General features: G+C 48.3%; 1 protein-coding gene across 15 annotated transcripts in view; it reads right to left on the reverse strand.

The window, feature by feature from the left end:
• Positions 1 to 14,135, reverse strand: part of KMT2C (lysine methyltransferase 2C) — a 1,799,940-nt gene that overhangs the window by 1,032,387 nt on the left and 753,418 nt on the right. For all 15 annotated transcript variants that reach the window (XM_078663231.1, XM_078663229.1, XM_078663237.1 and 12 more), the window contains 2 exons: positions 10,594 to 10,698; positions 9,699 to 9,880 (listed from right to left, as the gene is read on the reverse strand). In XM_078663231.1, the coding sequence (XP_078519357.1) occupies positions 9,699 to 9,880; positions 10,594 to 10,698 (287 nt within the window). The remainder of the gene's footprint in view (positions 1 to 9,698; positions 9,881 to 10,593; positions 10,699 to 14,135) is intronic.

A 14,135-nucleotide genomic window follows, 5' to 3' on the forward strand; every position in this document is an offset into this window, starting at 1 on the left:
GAAGAGAAGAACCTCAGAAAGAGGGGCAGCAAGAGGATCCACAGCCTTTGCTGTGCACCATGCCACAAATCTGTTCCACCTGCAGGCGTATACCGACTTTGTGGAGGGACGCCTGGCTGCCAGAATGACGTTACAGACTTCAGGAGGCAAGTCAAATGGCCTCAACTGTCGCCGCTCAATCTCCAAGCATGGAGGTGGAGACTGGACAGGTTCGGGTGGAGGACCGTCCCCTGCTGCTGCGACAGAAGGTCCTCCTGAAGAGGCAGACGAACTGGGGGATCGACTGACATACTGAGTAGCTCTGGATACCAGTACCTTCGAGCCCAGTCCAGAGCCACAAGGATGACTTGGGCCCGGTCGCGCTTGATCTTCTTCAGCACTCTGGGCAGAAGTGGTATAGGCGGAAAGGCGTACAGTAGACCTCAGCTCCACTCGTGACGAAAAGCGTCTCCGAGCGAGTGCCGCCTTGGAAATTCCAACGCGCAGAACTGATGACATTGCGCGTTCTCTTCGGTGGCGAATAGATCTAACCAAGGCTCTCCCCATTGCTGAAAGAGGCCTTGTGCCACGTCCGAGTTCAGACGCCATTCGTGATCCATCATGTACCGACGGCTGAGCTCGTCCGCCCTGGCGTTCAGAGAACCTGCCAGGTGTTGAGCCACCAGGGTCACGCCCTGGCGTTCCAGCCATTGCCAGAGGCACAGAGCCTCCTGGCAAAGGGTCCATGACCCCACCCCGCCCTGTTTGTTGCAGTACCACATGGCGGTGGTGTTGTCCGTGAACACCTGCACTACACTCCCCCGGACAGAGGGGAGGAATGCTTTCAGTGCTAGATGAATCGCCCGTAACTCCAACAGGTTGATGTGGAGCCGGGCCTCCGCCGGAGACCAGAGGCCTCTGATCTCTGCCTCTCCCATGTGGCCTCCCCAGCCCTGGAGGGACGCATCCGTCACAACTACGTGCTCTGGTTGGGGAAGGGAGAGGGATCTGCCGCTGACCCAATCGCGGTCCGTGACGCCACCACTGCAGCTGTCTCGCAGTGCCCTCCGAGATCAGGACGTGGTCGGATAGGTTGCCCTGATGCTGGGCCCACTGAAACTTCAGGTGCCACTGCAGAGCCCGCATCCGCCACCTGGCGTGATGCACCAGCAGGATGCAGGAGGACATCAGCCCCAGAAGTCGCAGCGTCAACCTGACCGAGACCCGGGATAACGGCTGAAAGATGGGAATCAGAGCCTGAATATCCCGGACCCGCTGCTCGGGTGCATAAACCCGAAACTGCGCCGAGTCGAGAACCGCACCGATGAAAAGGAGCTTCTGAGAGGGGCACAGGTGTGACTTCGGCACATTGATTGAGAACCCCAGCCGATGCAGGAGATCTACAGTAGTCTGGAGGTGGCTGACGACTGTCTGGGGCGAGCCCGCCTTCAACAACCAGTCGTCGAGGTAGGGGAAGACTGACACCCCTAACTTGCACCGATGAGCTGCGACCACCGCCATCACCTTTGTGAACACCCGTGGGGCGCTGGTAAGGCCGAAGGGGAGCACGGTAAACTGAAAGTGCTCGTGGCCAACCGTGAACCGCAGGTAGCGCCGGTGGGCCGGCAGGACGGGGATGTGGAAATATGCGTCCTGCAAGTCCAACGCTACCATCCAGTCTCCTGGGTCCAGGGCAGCTAGTACCTGAGCCAGTGTCAGCGTCTTGAACTTCTCCTTCCGGAGGAAGCCGTTGACGTTCCGTAGATCCAAGATAGGGCGTAGGCCCCCTTTGCCCTTCTTGGGTACCAGAAAGTAGTGGGAGTAGCAACCACACCATACTTCTGGCCCAGGAACGCGCTCGATGGCCCCCTTGGCCAAGAGGGCCGTAACTTCCTCCTGCAGAAGTCGCAAATGATCCCCCGATACACAGTGGTTCTGCGGTGGCATGGCTGGAGGAGTCGCCTCGAAGGGGAGGGAGTAGCCCCTTCGGACGATCTACAGCACCCACCTGTCCGAAGTGACGGTGCGCCAGTGGAGGAGGTGATGGCGAACCCTGCCCCCCACTGGCGTCACCTGGGCCTGAAAGCACGGACTAGGAGGGTTTTGAGGCGGATGCTGCGGGGGAAGGTGTGGACTGACCTCGCTGTTGTCCCCGACCGCCGGGTAGGCGGTTCCCACGGTCGCCATCGCGTTGGGTATTACCCTGCGGAGCGTGGCTGGCAGCACGTGTGGGTACACCCCTTCCGTGGCCACGAAAGGAATGAAAGGCAGCCGATTGCTGGCACGGGGCCGAGAGGCCCAAGGACTTGGCCGTAGCCCTGGAGTCCTTAAAGCGCTCGAGCGCATGGTCTGCCTTGTCGTCAAAGAGGCGACGGCCATCGAACGGCATGTCCATCAATGTGTTTTGGACATCGGCCGAAAAGTTGGCGGACCTCAACCAGGCGTGGCGTCTGACCGCCACCGTCGTTGCCATCCCTCTACCCAGTGAGTCGGTGGTATCCAGCCCACACCGTATGGAATATTTGGCTGCATCCCGGCCCTCCACAAGGGCTTGGCCGAGTTTGGCCTGTACCTCCAACGGACACTCTGGCAGCACTTCCGCGACCGTATCCCACAGAGAGTGGGTGTAGTGGCCCAAGAGGCATGCAGTGTTGGAAGACCGCAGTCCCAGACTTAGGGACGAGAAGATCTTTTTGCCGTACTGCTGGTACCTCTTGGATTCCCTGTCCGGCGGTGCCGACGGGAATGCGGTCTGGGAATTAGAGGCCTGGATGACCAGGCTCTCGGGGGTAGGGTGGGTGGACAGGAAACATGGGTCGCCCGGGGTGGGGCGGTGGCGTCTGGCCACGTTCCTATCTACGGGCGAACCCGTAGCGGGCTTGGACCAAGTGCCCAGAAGAACGTCGGTCAAGGCCTCATTAAAGGGCAGCAGAGGCTCGGCCGAGCTTGACTGCGGTTTAAGGACCTCAGTGAGGAGATTAGTCCTCACGGCCGCGACGGGGAGCTCAAGGCCCAAGGCCTTGGCAGCCCTCATCAACACCACACTGTAGGTTTCCCCCTCCTCCGAAGCCACGGTAGGAGGGGAGACAAAACCAGTGTCTGGAAAGGTGTCCAGGCCACTGGCCTCCCCAAGGTCTCCTGCCCAGTCCTCATGAGACTGACACTCTCTGGTCAGAGGGTCCTCAGACCCCTCCCAATCCTCTTCGTCACCCATCTCCTGAAACTCAGGGTTCTCAACTAATGGGGCCTGTTCATAGAAGTGAAACTCCCCAAACGACGTCTGGAGCGGCGCCCATCGGGGCCGTCCCGACGTCAGAACAGGAATGAAGGGGGCTTCGGGGACGGCGCAGCCCGAGGACGGCGCCGGAGGCGACACCTGATGGTCCGACGCAGGGGAGGTCGTAAGGTCCACCGGCGAAGATCCAGACACCGAAGAAGGTTTAGCGGCATCCCGCGGCGCCGGGCCCGAAGGCGCTGCCGGCGCCGGGACAACTGGACCCCGCGGCGCCGGGCCCGAAGGCACCGGCGCCGTCCGGAGAGCGGGAACCTGCGGCGCCGGGCCCGAAGGCATCGTCGGGGCCGAAGCACCCGACGGCGTCGGGGAGCGAAACCCCCAACCCGCTAGGGGTCCCAGACGGGTCCGCTGGGCCCGAAGGCGCCGCGGAGCCCGTCGGAGGAGAGAGTTTCCTCATGGCCATGAGGAAGCGCTCGATCTCCTCCGGCGTCGCGTTGAGCCCAGGGACCGGAGGGTGTGGAGCTGAACGTGGGCGGTGTCACCCGAACCCCCGGCCACATCCTGCGAGCGTCGGGGGAGTCCGCAGAGCGATGACGCCTGTTGGACTTCTTGTGCTTCTTACCTGACGACGACTTCGACCCGGAGGAGTGCGGCCTACTCTCGGAGCTGTGGTGGCTCCGAACCCGCGACCTGTCCCTCGACCTCCCGTGGGACCGAGACCTCTCGCGGCGCGGGACCGACTGCCGGAGTCCCGCCTGGCTTTCGAAGAGAGGGCCCGGCAGTCGGAGCAGGCCTTGTCGTCGTGATCGACGCCTAGACAAGTTAAACACAGGTGGTGAGGATCCGTCACCGACATCAGGCGGTCGCAATCCTCGCAGTGCTTAAAGCCGGGCACCCTTACGGCACCAATCGGAGTCGAAAGACTTCGAAAAATGATCAAAAATCGATCAAAAAGTTAGTCAGAAATTGACTAGGGTTACTGCTTTTTCCAGATCTGCGCTTGCTGGTGCGGAAAAAAGAAGAACTGACGTCAGCACGCGGAGGCGGCGTCTAAGTACTCCGATGACGTCATCACAGCGCCCACGACACCGACGGACGCGGAGCCGCAGACGACGCCTACCGACGCGCAAGGGTACTGCTACGCAAAAGTTTCCGGATCCAGTCTGACGCCTGGGGATATTCTAAGGTAAGGAATCTAATACTAACGTGTCTCTTTCAGATTAAAAGGTTCATGTAATCTGAGAGCTTGTATCTCACTAATATGGTGGAACTAATATTGCCACCAGAAAAGCTACCTTCCAGGACGGAAACTGTATGTTACAGGAATTTTATGGTTCAAATAGGGAACACACAAGTATTGGGAGTACAAATTTAAGATTCCACAGTGTAGCTGGTGGGACCCTTGGAGGGATAACCCATTAAGGCTCTCCATGAAAGCTTTACCCACTGCAATGCAGATAAGGGACAAATGTTGCCTGTTTCGTTGGTAAGCTGCAACTGCTGTTAAATATAGTCGTATAGAGTTATATGCTTATCCTGCCTTTACAAAAGAAGTAATGATGTCTTGAACAACAGGTACAATACAACAGCGGAAAAACTTTTTCCATTTAGCAGCGTAGCAAGCACGTGAAGTGGTGTAGGAGACTCCTTGAGAATGTAAATACATTCTTGAGGTAAGCCTAATCAGATAAATTCTAAGACCTCAGGTGCCAAATCGTGAGACTGAGCAGTAGGCGATCTGGGTGTCTGATGAGCAGATTGATCATGTTGGGGAGCTTCTCGTACGAACGGACGGACATTTCTAGCAGGGCAGAGGACCGTGACTGTCTTGCCCAGGTAGCGGCTACTAGTATGAGGGCTTGTGAAGTTTGGCGTATCTTTTGTACTAATTGTAGAAGAGGCAGAAAAGTGTAAGCAAATATCCCTAACCAGCTGATCCATAGAGCATTGCCCAGGAAACGTGTGTGGGAACCTGGAGGCGAAGTTTGGGCATTTTGTGTACTCTTAGTGGTAAATAGGTCTACTTTGTGAGTGTCCTAGTGGTCGAAATACTCTTACAGAATCTGTGGGTGGAGTTCCCACTCGTGGACTTGTTGATGAGTCCTGCCTAACAGGTCTGCAAAGTTGTTTTCCAACCCTGATAAGTATTCTGCCATCAGGTGAATAAATTGGTGGATGATTTACCCCAAATCACAGGATGTTCAGCGTCATTGCTGAGACTCGAACCCGGTTCCCCAGCTTCGAGGTCGACTGCCCTAGCCAACTCCTCTCACTAAATAAGTGGTAGAAGGCCTTTGAGAGCAAGTTGGACAGCGAGAAGCTTCAAGTAGTTGATATGATGAGCTTGTTGGGCTGGAGCCCATAAATCTTGAACTGCCTTGGGATTGAGGTGAGCTCCCGGGTGCACCCGGCTTGTGAGGTGTTCATGGTAATGGTCATCTGCAGCTAGAATCTTGAAAAAGCCTGCCTGTCAACAAATTGTTGCTGTTCTACCACTGAAGAGAACAATGGGTGCTGGCGGTTCCCAGTATTGACCATAGTGCTGCTAGGCATGGTTTTAGGGGACGCATGTGTAGGCCAGTGTGGGGAACAATTGCAATACAAGAGACGATCGTGCTTAATAGGGGCATCATGGTTTTGACAGTGAGTTCAATTTGTGACTGATTAAAGAGATACTAGCTGCTCACAAACGGAAACAAATTTTGTGGGCTGGGGTAAGCTTAGCCTACAACTGAGTTCTGAAGCACCCAGAGAAAAGGTTGTATGAGGAGTGGTTGTAGGAGGGATTAGACAGCATTTATAGTAAAATTCAGATTGTGGAGAAGTGAGATGGTCCTCTGGGAATGGTTTAGACACGGCTGGTGGCTTGAGGTCTTGATCATTCTATCTTCTAGGGAGGGGGAATACATGAATTTCTTGCATCCTAAGGTGTGCTGCTACTGCAGTAAGTACTCCTGAGGCAGTGGTGACAATGAAAGGAAGTACTTTGAACTGGTAAGGCTTCCCACTTACCACAAACCACAGGTAATGTTGCTGGACGGGAGGGATGGGGAAGGAGGCATCCTTGAGACCTAGAGCTGCCAAGTAGTCACCTCGTTGGAGTAGATATATCACATCCTGGTGCATTACTATGTGAAAATGCTCTGACAGGATGTATCTGTTGAGTGGCCTGAGGTCTAGAACTGGTCTGAGTGAGCTGTCCTTTTTGGGCATGAGTAAGTAGAGTGAGTAAGTTCCCTTACCCCGCTGCTTTTGGGGTACTGGCTTGACTGCACCCCTATTAAGGAGCGCCAACCCTTCTTGTAGCAGACGTTGGTGATCGCTGCTTAGCGCAAGTTTGTGTGGTCGCATATTTGGCGATATTGAAATGAGTTCCAAGTAATACCCATGTTGGCTTATGCCTAGTACTCAACTGTCTGTTAAGCTCTACCCACAATAGACTAGGAAATCTTGACGCCTGCCCCCGACAGATGTTGGTTGATCGGAAGGCAAAGGGAGTTTGTGTTTGCTTGCGGAGCCTCATTTCCCAGTATCTCCTTTACTTCCGCCCCTGCCTCTAGAAAAACCCTTTGGTGTCTGTTGATGGTAGTCTTGTGGCTGCTACTGGTAGCGTGAGGGGGTGTCTGGAAGGAGCCCCTTGGTGTTGCTGTATGAAGAGCACCCACAGCTTTTGATGTGTATCTTTTTGTAGCTTCTCTAACATTTGGACATCTTGGGGTTCAAAAAGATGTTCACCAGCTTGAAGCCAGAAACACGTAGCAATCTCCTAATTAGTACACTTGCAAAAATACCCCTTGCCACAGTGTAAGCAGCATAGAGGGCATAAAGAATATTGGTCTTGGAAATGTTCCTTCCCTCTGCTACAAGTTAAACACCTTGTTGTCTATATGGATCTGGGAAATGTTTAAGGAGATCATGTACCTCAACCCAGTGTGCCCTGTGATAGCTAGAGAGCAAACCAACAGAAATGGCTATTCTTCAGTGAGTAGCTGCTTATACTGCTACTCTTTAGCCTGCTGCATCGAACTTTTTGTTCTCATTATCTGGAAGGGGAGCATATGCTGTTCATTTGTGTGCTTGCGAGCAGTGTGGACACAAGGGATGAACATTCTCGCCAATGTTATCTGGTGGGTATAGCTTAACCAGATATACATCTGGGTCTGCAACACTTGGAGAAACAACTGTGTAATCCTCTCATGGAACCTCTACACCTGGTTCATTTGGCGTATCACAAGTGTCTACAGTGTGACTCCTAAGTGCGTAGAGGATAGGCTGATGGTAGAGGCAGATGAGATGGTGGTATAGGTGGAGGAGGCTGCCTGATGCACTTTTCCTTGGATTTCCCTTGCTTTTGGGAAAATGGCATATCAAAAGCAATTTTTTGCTCAAATATTTATATGGTTTTAGTTGTTGGTGCCAACTTCAAAACATCTTTTGACTTTGAAGGTTGAAGATGGAGTTTTATAACACAAAATATCAGCTTTGTTCTGTGACCGAAGGCAGAGTCTGTCTTGGCTTCAAAGTTTTTGTCCGTTGCAAACCATGGCTTGAGAGCAGTGGTGGGCCAGTTGAATGTCTTTTGTATTACAGGTATCCAAAGCTGGCTTTTACTGTGAACATAATAGCGATTGGCTTAAGGCTGTTGATCTGGGTAGATGTAAACATCTGAGGTAAGTACTCATGGTCTGTGACTCCGATGTCACGTGACAACTTTGAGTTTTCCTTGCTGTTCTTCCTCAGACTGAGGAGAATTCTTCCTCGATATTCGGAGATAAGTGTGCGATTTCTTGTTCTGATGATCAAGATTTTTCGACCTGCCCTAGCTCTAAGTCTTGCTCCCTAAAAATGATCAAGAGCATCTGGTTGCTGCTGCCGAATTTTCTTATGGGTCCATCTGCATTCCCATGAGTGTCGTAGGGTCTTTTTGGAATGAAAGATAGGGCAGGCAGAACACACAATGTCCTTGTATTCCGGGGAGAGACAGAGTCCTAGTGGTGGTCATTCCAAGGGATTTGGAGTGGCAATGTGAACAATATTGAAAAAGTGCTTTTTTCATCACTAAAACCATGTTTTCATTGATGAAGCCTGAGAGAAAGGGGAAAAAGCCCTGTCGATGCCACAAGGCCTTTAACTATCGGATACCGAAGGACCTGGCCACCCTGTACCATTCCTGGTGCTGAAACATCAGAAAAATCTAGATTGATCGCCGTCAAAGTGTTTTCCCAAGCTACCGGGATTAAAAAGATGCAAGAAAAGGTCTGACAAACGGCTTTGTTGGCACCGAACACTGAGCCTCGTGGATACACGTCCTGCAAAGGATGGAGGAAAAAAACTATCTAAAAATTGAGTGCACGGTCACGTGCATTGACAACTAAGGGAGGAGTCATCACACCTCATGACTCAAAAATCTTCTTTGGAAAACAAGCTGCAAAAGTCCGAGCCCAACAATGGATGGCTGGCAGGAGTAACCAGAGTATGTGTATCTCCTGTAACGTAACACATGCAACAAACACATAGATGTCCAACTTCCTGATAATATTCCTGTGAATGGAGGCACAGTAGACACAAGCTTAAGGATCAGTGTCAACCTACAGACGCCAAATGCAGATGTTGCAATCAGACAGACATCTACATTTGACAATGTTGACACATTTGGACCACAAGACGTTAGGAGGTCACATTAAACCTAGTGTGCCTAATAAATGTTATCTTTGAGGAATCAGTAAAATACAAAAGAATAGCTTCAAACCAATGTCACAGAAAAACGGGAAATGCAGAGCTATTGTTACGAGATCTAGTCTGGTACAGTCACATTAAGATCCAAAACCTAACAGCTGCTAGAAGACTACTGCCAGCCTACTGAAAATAATTTAAATCAATGGGGAAGGTACACATGTATTTGGAGCAACATATTCATCCTTTACAGGAAAAACCATCAATGTGGGTCGGCTACACCGGATGTATGTATAATTGGTTCTGACCCCTAAGGCTAACAATTGAGTTAATTCAGTGTTGTCAGCCTTTTGAACAGCAAAAGGGGTTTGAAAGATTTCGCCTTGTAAGACAGGCCATGAAAATCAAGCACCAAATGCTCTTAAAAAATCTGGCCTAAAGCCATCTTTGAAATTAAAATGTGCACAACTGCAGACCAGAATATCAGGAAGATCACTTTTTACAAGAAGTGGTAAAAAGAGTTGGCCACACTGGATGGTATTAAGGACTTGTGAAATTTTGACCACAATGAAAAGTGAATACTCTATGACCATTGTAATACTGGCACTTACTCAACCCTCATAATATATGTAAAGGGGGTTAGGCGCTTTAGCATGCTGGAGGTTGAAAACAAAAATGTGTGTAATTCTAAGAAAAGGAAGCAAAATATTAGTGCCCATTTCTATGCTTGGAGAGCCATGACAACATTGACAAAGAAAGAAAGAAAAACAATGAGTAACAAGAAGGAAGATGGATGTAAATAAATATCTACCATTTGCACTTCCACCCCCCTTTGGGGACAGTTTGCAAAGGTGGATCCAGGCAGTATGTGTGGTAGCTGATGTCACAATCGTCACAAAGTAGCAGCCGACCTGGGTCTGTAGCCTTGCCACAAGCTTCACACACTGTGCACTCCAAGCACCTCCATCCTTTCTTTAGGATGACTTTAGTGAGCTGCAGAGGAAGAAGTGCAGTTAGTCCATGTGTTCCCACACTATCCATCACCACATTGGTTACTGATACACTGGAGATTTCCATCTCAAAATAGGACCATTTCTTTTATAATATGCCTATTCATATTACCAATGCTTAGCATTTGCCATGTTTTATAATTGCATGAGAAATGCAAGTCTAAATATAGACACCTTGAAAAACATAAAATTAATACTCTTCTGACATGAAGGATCTTCTGAAACACTTGATCAAACGGTCCAGGTAGTTTTTAAACTTTTTATTGTTAATGTTTTAATAATCTATGTAAATGAAATGCACCTAATACATTATCACAAGATTTCATCTCACTTTAATCTGGCTAAAGAACTAGAGCACAATGAATCGAATACAATCCAATGAGCATATATGTTTTAACTTTAAAGTTGGGTATAATGTCATTCAAGCTGTCAAACATTTATAAATACTGATTCTTCTTTTCGTACAGGAACGTTAAAATTGTGCCCGTTTTGACAGCTGTGTAAAGTATGCGGGTTCAGTTAAAAATATATGCTTTGGATGTTTTGCTCAACAGGGGAGAGAAAGCATTTCCACAACCAAATCAAAATACATCCACAAAAAGCAGACTTCAAGACCTGAATTAGTATAGAGATGTTTTCAAGCACTGAACTTAACGGGTGTATACAAAGTTCAGTAAAATGATATAAAATGCTCACCTTTATATTGACACAGAAAGGATGGTAACATTGACCACACTGCGAGCAAGCAAGCAATCGTCCCTCTGCACCCTGGCCAAAACTGCCACAAACAACACACATGTCCTATAATTTTAGAATAAAAGAAATAAGCCATTAAGACAATATCATTAAATTATCTTTCAACCTTTTCACATTGCCCTATATAATTAGTTGAAATTAAGCATCTGTTAGAAGAGGCCAATGGGAGGTCACATAATTGAAGGCAAGCTCAGTTTATATTGAACCCATGCATTAGCAACAGTGAGACAAATAGTCAATCTGTATTGCAAATGGATACCGTTAAGAGTTATGCCTGAAATTGAGTTCAAGCTCAAATATCAGAACATGTTTTCTCATCTTTCACAAATTATCTACCAGACGACATAATTTAATTCAAAATCCTTGCCAGAAAACTTAAAGGCTGTACCATAAAACATTAAAACATATTTTTTCAACTCAATTTCATAGCATTTGATTACATTGGGCAAAGGTTAAAAACCTAAATTCTGCCTGAAAGTCAATAATAAACAAAAAATCATAGAGTCAACCCACTGTGTCCTTAATGTTGAAAGATTTTCCCTAGTCCTCTAACACTGACAATCCAAATGCATCTGGCTTGTATTTAAATGTGTTCAATAAAAGCCTGATTGATTGATTGATTGATTGTGGCACCATTATTCAATGGATGTAAACTAGAAAATGATGGTAGGAACCATCCACACAAAACCGTGTCACTGTATGTATGGATAATCATATTAATCATATTAGTCGCAACATGCAGCTAAACTGGTTACTGGATTTCTAGGATATAATTGTATCCATTTCTCAGAAGCGCAAAGCTTTATTATGCATGCTTGACTTAAGTGTTTCAAGACCGATATGGATTCTGTTTTGATTTTTTGGAGCTGCACAAATCAAAAGCTACAAACTACGCCCAATCTATAAGCTATGCACACTAAAAAGCTATAAACTATGCTACAATGGAGACATTGGGTCCCTCTTATTTGTTATACAGTATGAAAGGTTGATGTTGGGGTTCAGTTATTCTAGTTGGTGTATCACCGGTTATGCTACTGGTAGCTGTTGATTGCTACCTTACTAAACTACGTTGCATGTTATGGTTGCATTATTGGTGCCCCGACAGGATTTCGGACTTAGTGAATAATACCTGCTGTTGTTATAATATGCTTTATATAGTGCACTGCTAGTTGAAACAGCAATAAAAAATGTTTTTTAAATCCAAGGTTGATGTTAAATTTTATTAAGTTCTAGAGTGCTATTTCACTCACGAAGACCATACTCTTCAGGAAACCTTCAACCCACGTTGGAGGGATTGAAAATGAGGTAGGCAGCGTTTGAGGGGCCTTTCGCTGCCCGGCCTGTACTGCTCTGGTTGCATGATGGCTGGCAACGGATGTCAATGAGTAACTGCGGTAACATGGTGTAAGAAAGTGGCTTTATATATATATATATACTGTACAAAAGTAAGGTACAGTGTGTATAGAGTCCCCAGTCTCCAGAGGTATGGCAGAGGTTAAAGTTAGATATAACCTTACTCTCTAAAGTGGTAGGTTGGTCGAGCAGTAAGGCAGTATCAGAGGACAGTGTAAAACATTTGTTGTACACACTCAGTCAGCAAATGGTCTCACACACTCAAGAACTGAACTCTAGGCCAATTGTTTTATATCAAAAGATATAGTTTTATCTTAGAACCAACAGGTATCAAAATATACTTTTCTCAATGTGAGTGTCTTTAGGTAATTACTTTGTAAAAAGGCAATAGACTTTGTAAGTACAATAGCTACAGTGGTTGCAACACAATTTTAAACACAATTTAACATTGAGCTCCATGGGGTTTGGTAGATAAATGCAATTGATTACTATATGGATTACTTTTCTAACCCCAGGACTGGATCCTAGATTTAGTCCCAGGACATGTACTGTAAACAGTTAAGTAAAAGCGTTTTGGTTACAGTAGTGATTTTTAAAGAAAATAAATGTATTTTCAAAGTTGAGACAGAAATTTTTCAGTGAAAACCAAGCAATGTTATCTTAAGGGAGGAAATTCAAGTCACAGGTAAAGTAGGATCTCGTTACTTTTATAATCCAGTACTGGACTCCTAAGTTCAGCACTGGGACCTCTACCTAAGGCAGGTAAGCAATTAAGTTTTGTTAGTTGGTACAATGTTTAAAGAATATTTGTAGTTTGCAAAAATCGACACTTAGAAGAAATTTCACAGAAAAACAGTCAATGATTTCCTATGGAAGAAAATTCAAGTTACTGTTAAGTACAGTTAGAATTACTTTTTCGGTTCAGTACTGGGCTAAAAGGTACAGTACTGGCTTCTCTCCTGATCACAAGTGAGTAATTCGGAATCCGTTATTCGGATGATTTTAGATGATTATTTTAAACTTTCAAAACTCCACACTTAGAAGAATTTCCAAGTGAAACCAGTCAATGTTAACCTATGGAAGGAAAATGAGTTATCGGCTTTTAGGTAAGTACTCGACTGGTGGAGTTAAGGTACTGAGCATAGACTCCGGGGTCTCGCAGGGTTAGAAAGGTACAGTTGTTACACCATCAGCAGCACTGGGGTAGCCGGGTGCAGAGAGAGTAGGCCCAATGCAATCTAATGGAGGATAGGGGGCCTTCAGTTGGTGGCTGCAAGCAAGCAGGCCTCACGGCTGTGGGAGCTGAGCTCCTGGTCACTTACTCAGAGCAAGTGGGAAAGTAGGGTAGTAGTTGCACTTCCAGCGGCACTCGGGCGGCTAGGTGCAGGGTGCTTTTGAGCCATCGGGCGCTCAATGTTATCCAATGGGAAAGGTAAAAAGTGGACAAAGGCTGCAGACTCGGGGATGGGAATTCTTCAGGTGCGACCACCACTTCGAAAGGTAAGTTGGGATCTTAGAGAAGAGGTAGGTACCCCAAAGGAGGGCACAGGGAGCCGCAGGGTGCCGGGTGCAGTGGTGTCTTTTGGTGTGGAAAATCTTACCCTCAGCTGGTTGCGGTTGGAGGGGTCCCTGGTTCTGAGGCTGTAGGCATCATCTGGGTCGTCGAGGAGGGTCTTTGGGCACTGGACTCCGGGTCACAGTCGCCGGGGGGAAGTCCTCGGGTTTTTGGTTCACTCAGGCACAGGCCGGGCTTGGCGGGTGCACAGTGAGCTGGATTCGCGGTTCCTGGCTGGCACCAGGGGTATTGCTGTTTGAGCAGAACCACTGCTCATGGGAGTCCCAGTCTATTGGAAGGTTCAAGGCAGGCAGGTCCTCAGGGGTTTTCAAGGTTGCTGTCCGCAGGAGATGCCGGAGTTTCGCAGGAGCAGGTTCAAGGATCAACAGGCCTCTAAGATTCAGGGAAAAAGTCAGTGGGTGTCGTCCTCTTGTTAGCAGCTGCAGGGCAGGTCTTCTGGTTTCTTGTTTCTTCTTGTTGCAGTCGGGATCCGAGGAAGGAAGGTTCAGGGTGCCCCTAAATTCTAAATTCAGGGGCGTTACACGTAGGGCAAGGGCAGGGACCAATGAGTCCC

The sequence above is a fragment of the Lissotriton helveticus genome, chromosome 10 (genome assembly GCF_964261635.1).
Source record: "Lissotriton helveticus chromosome 10, aLisHel1.1, whole genome shotgun sequence".
Lineage (NCBI taxonomy): Eukaryota > Metazoa > Chordata > Amphibia > Caudata > Salamandridae > Lissotriton > Lissotriton helveticus.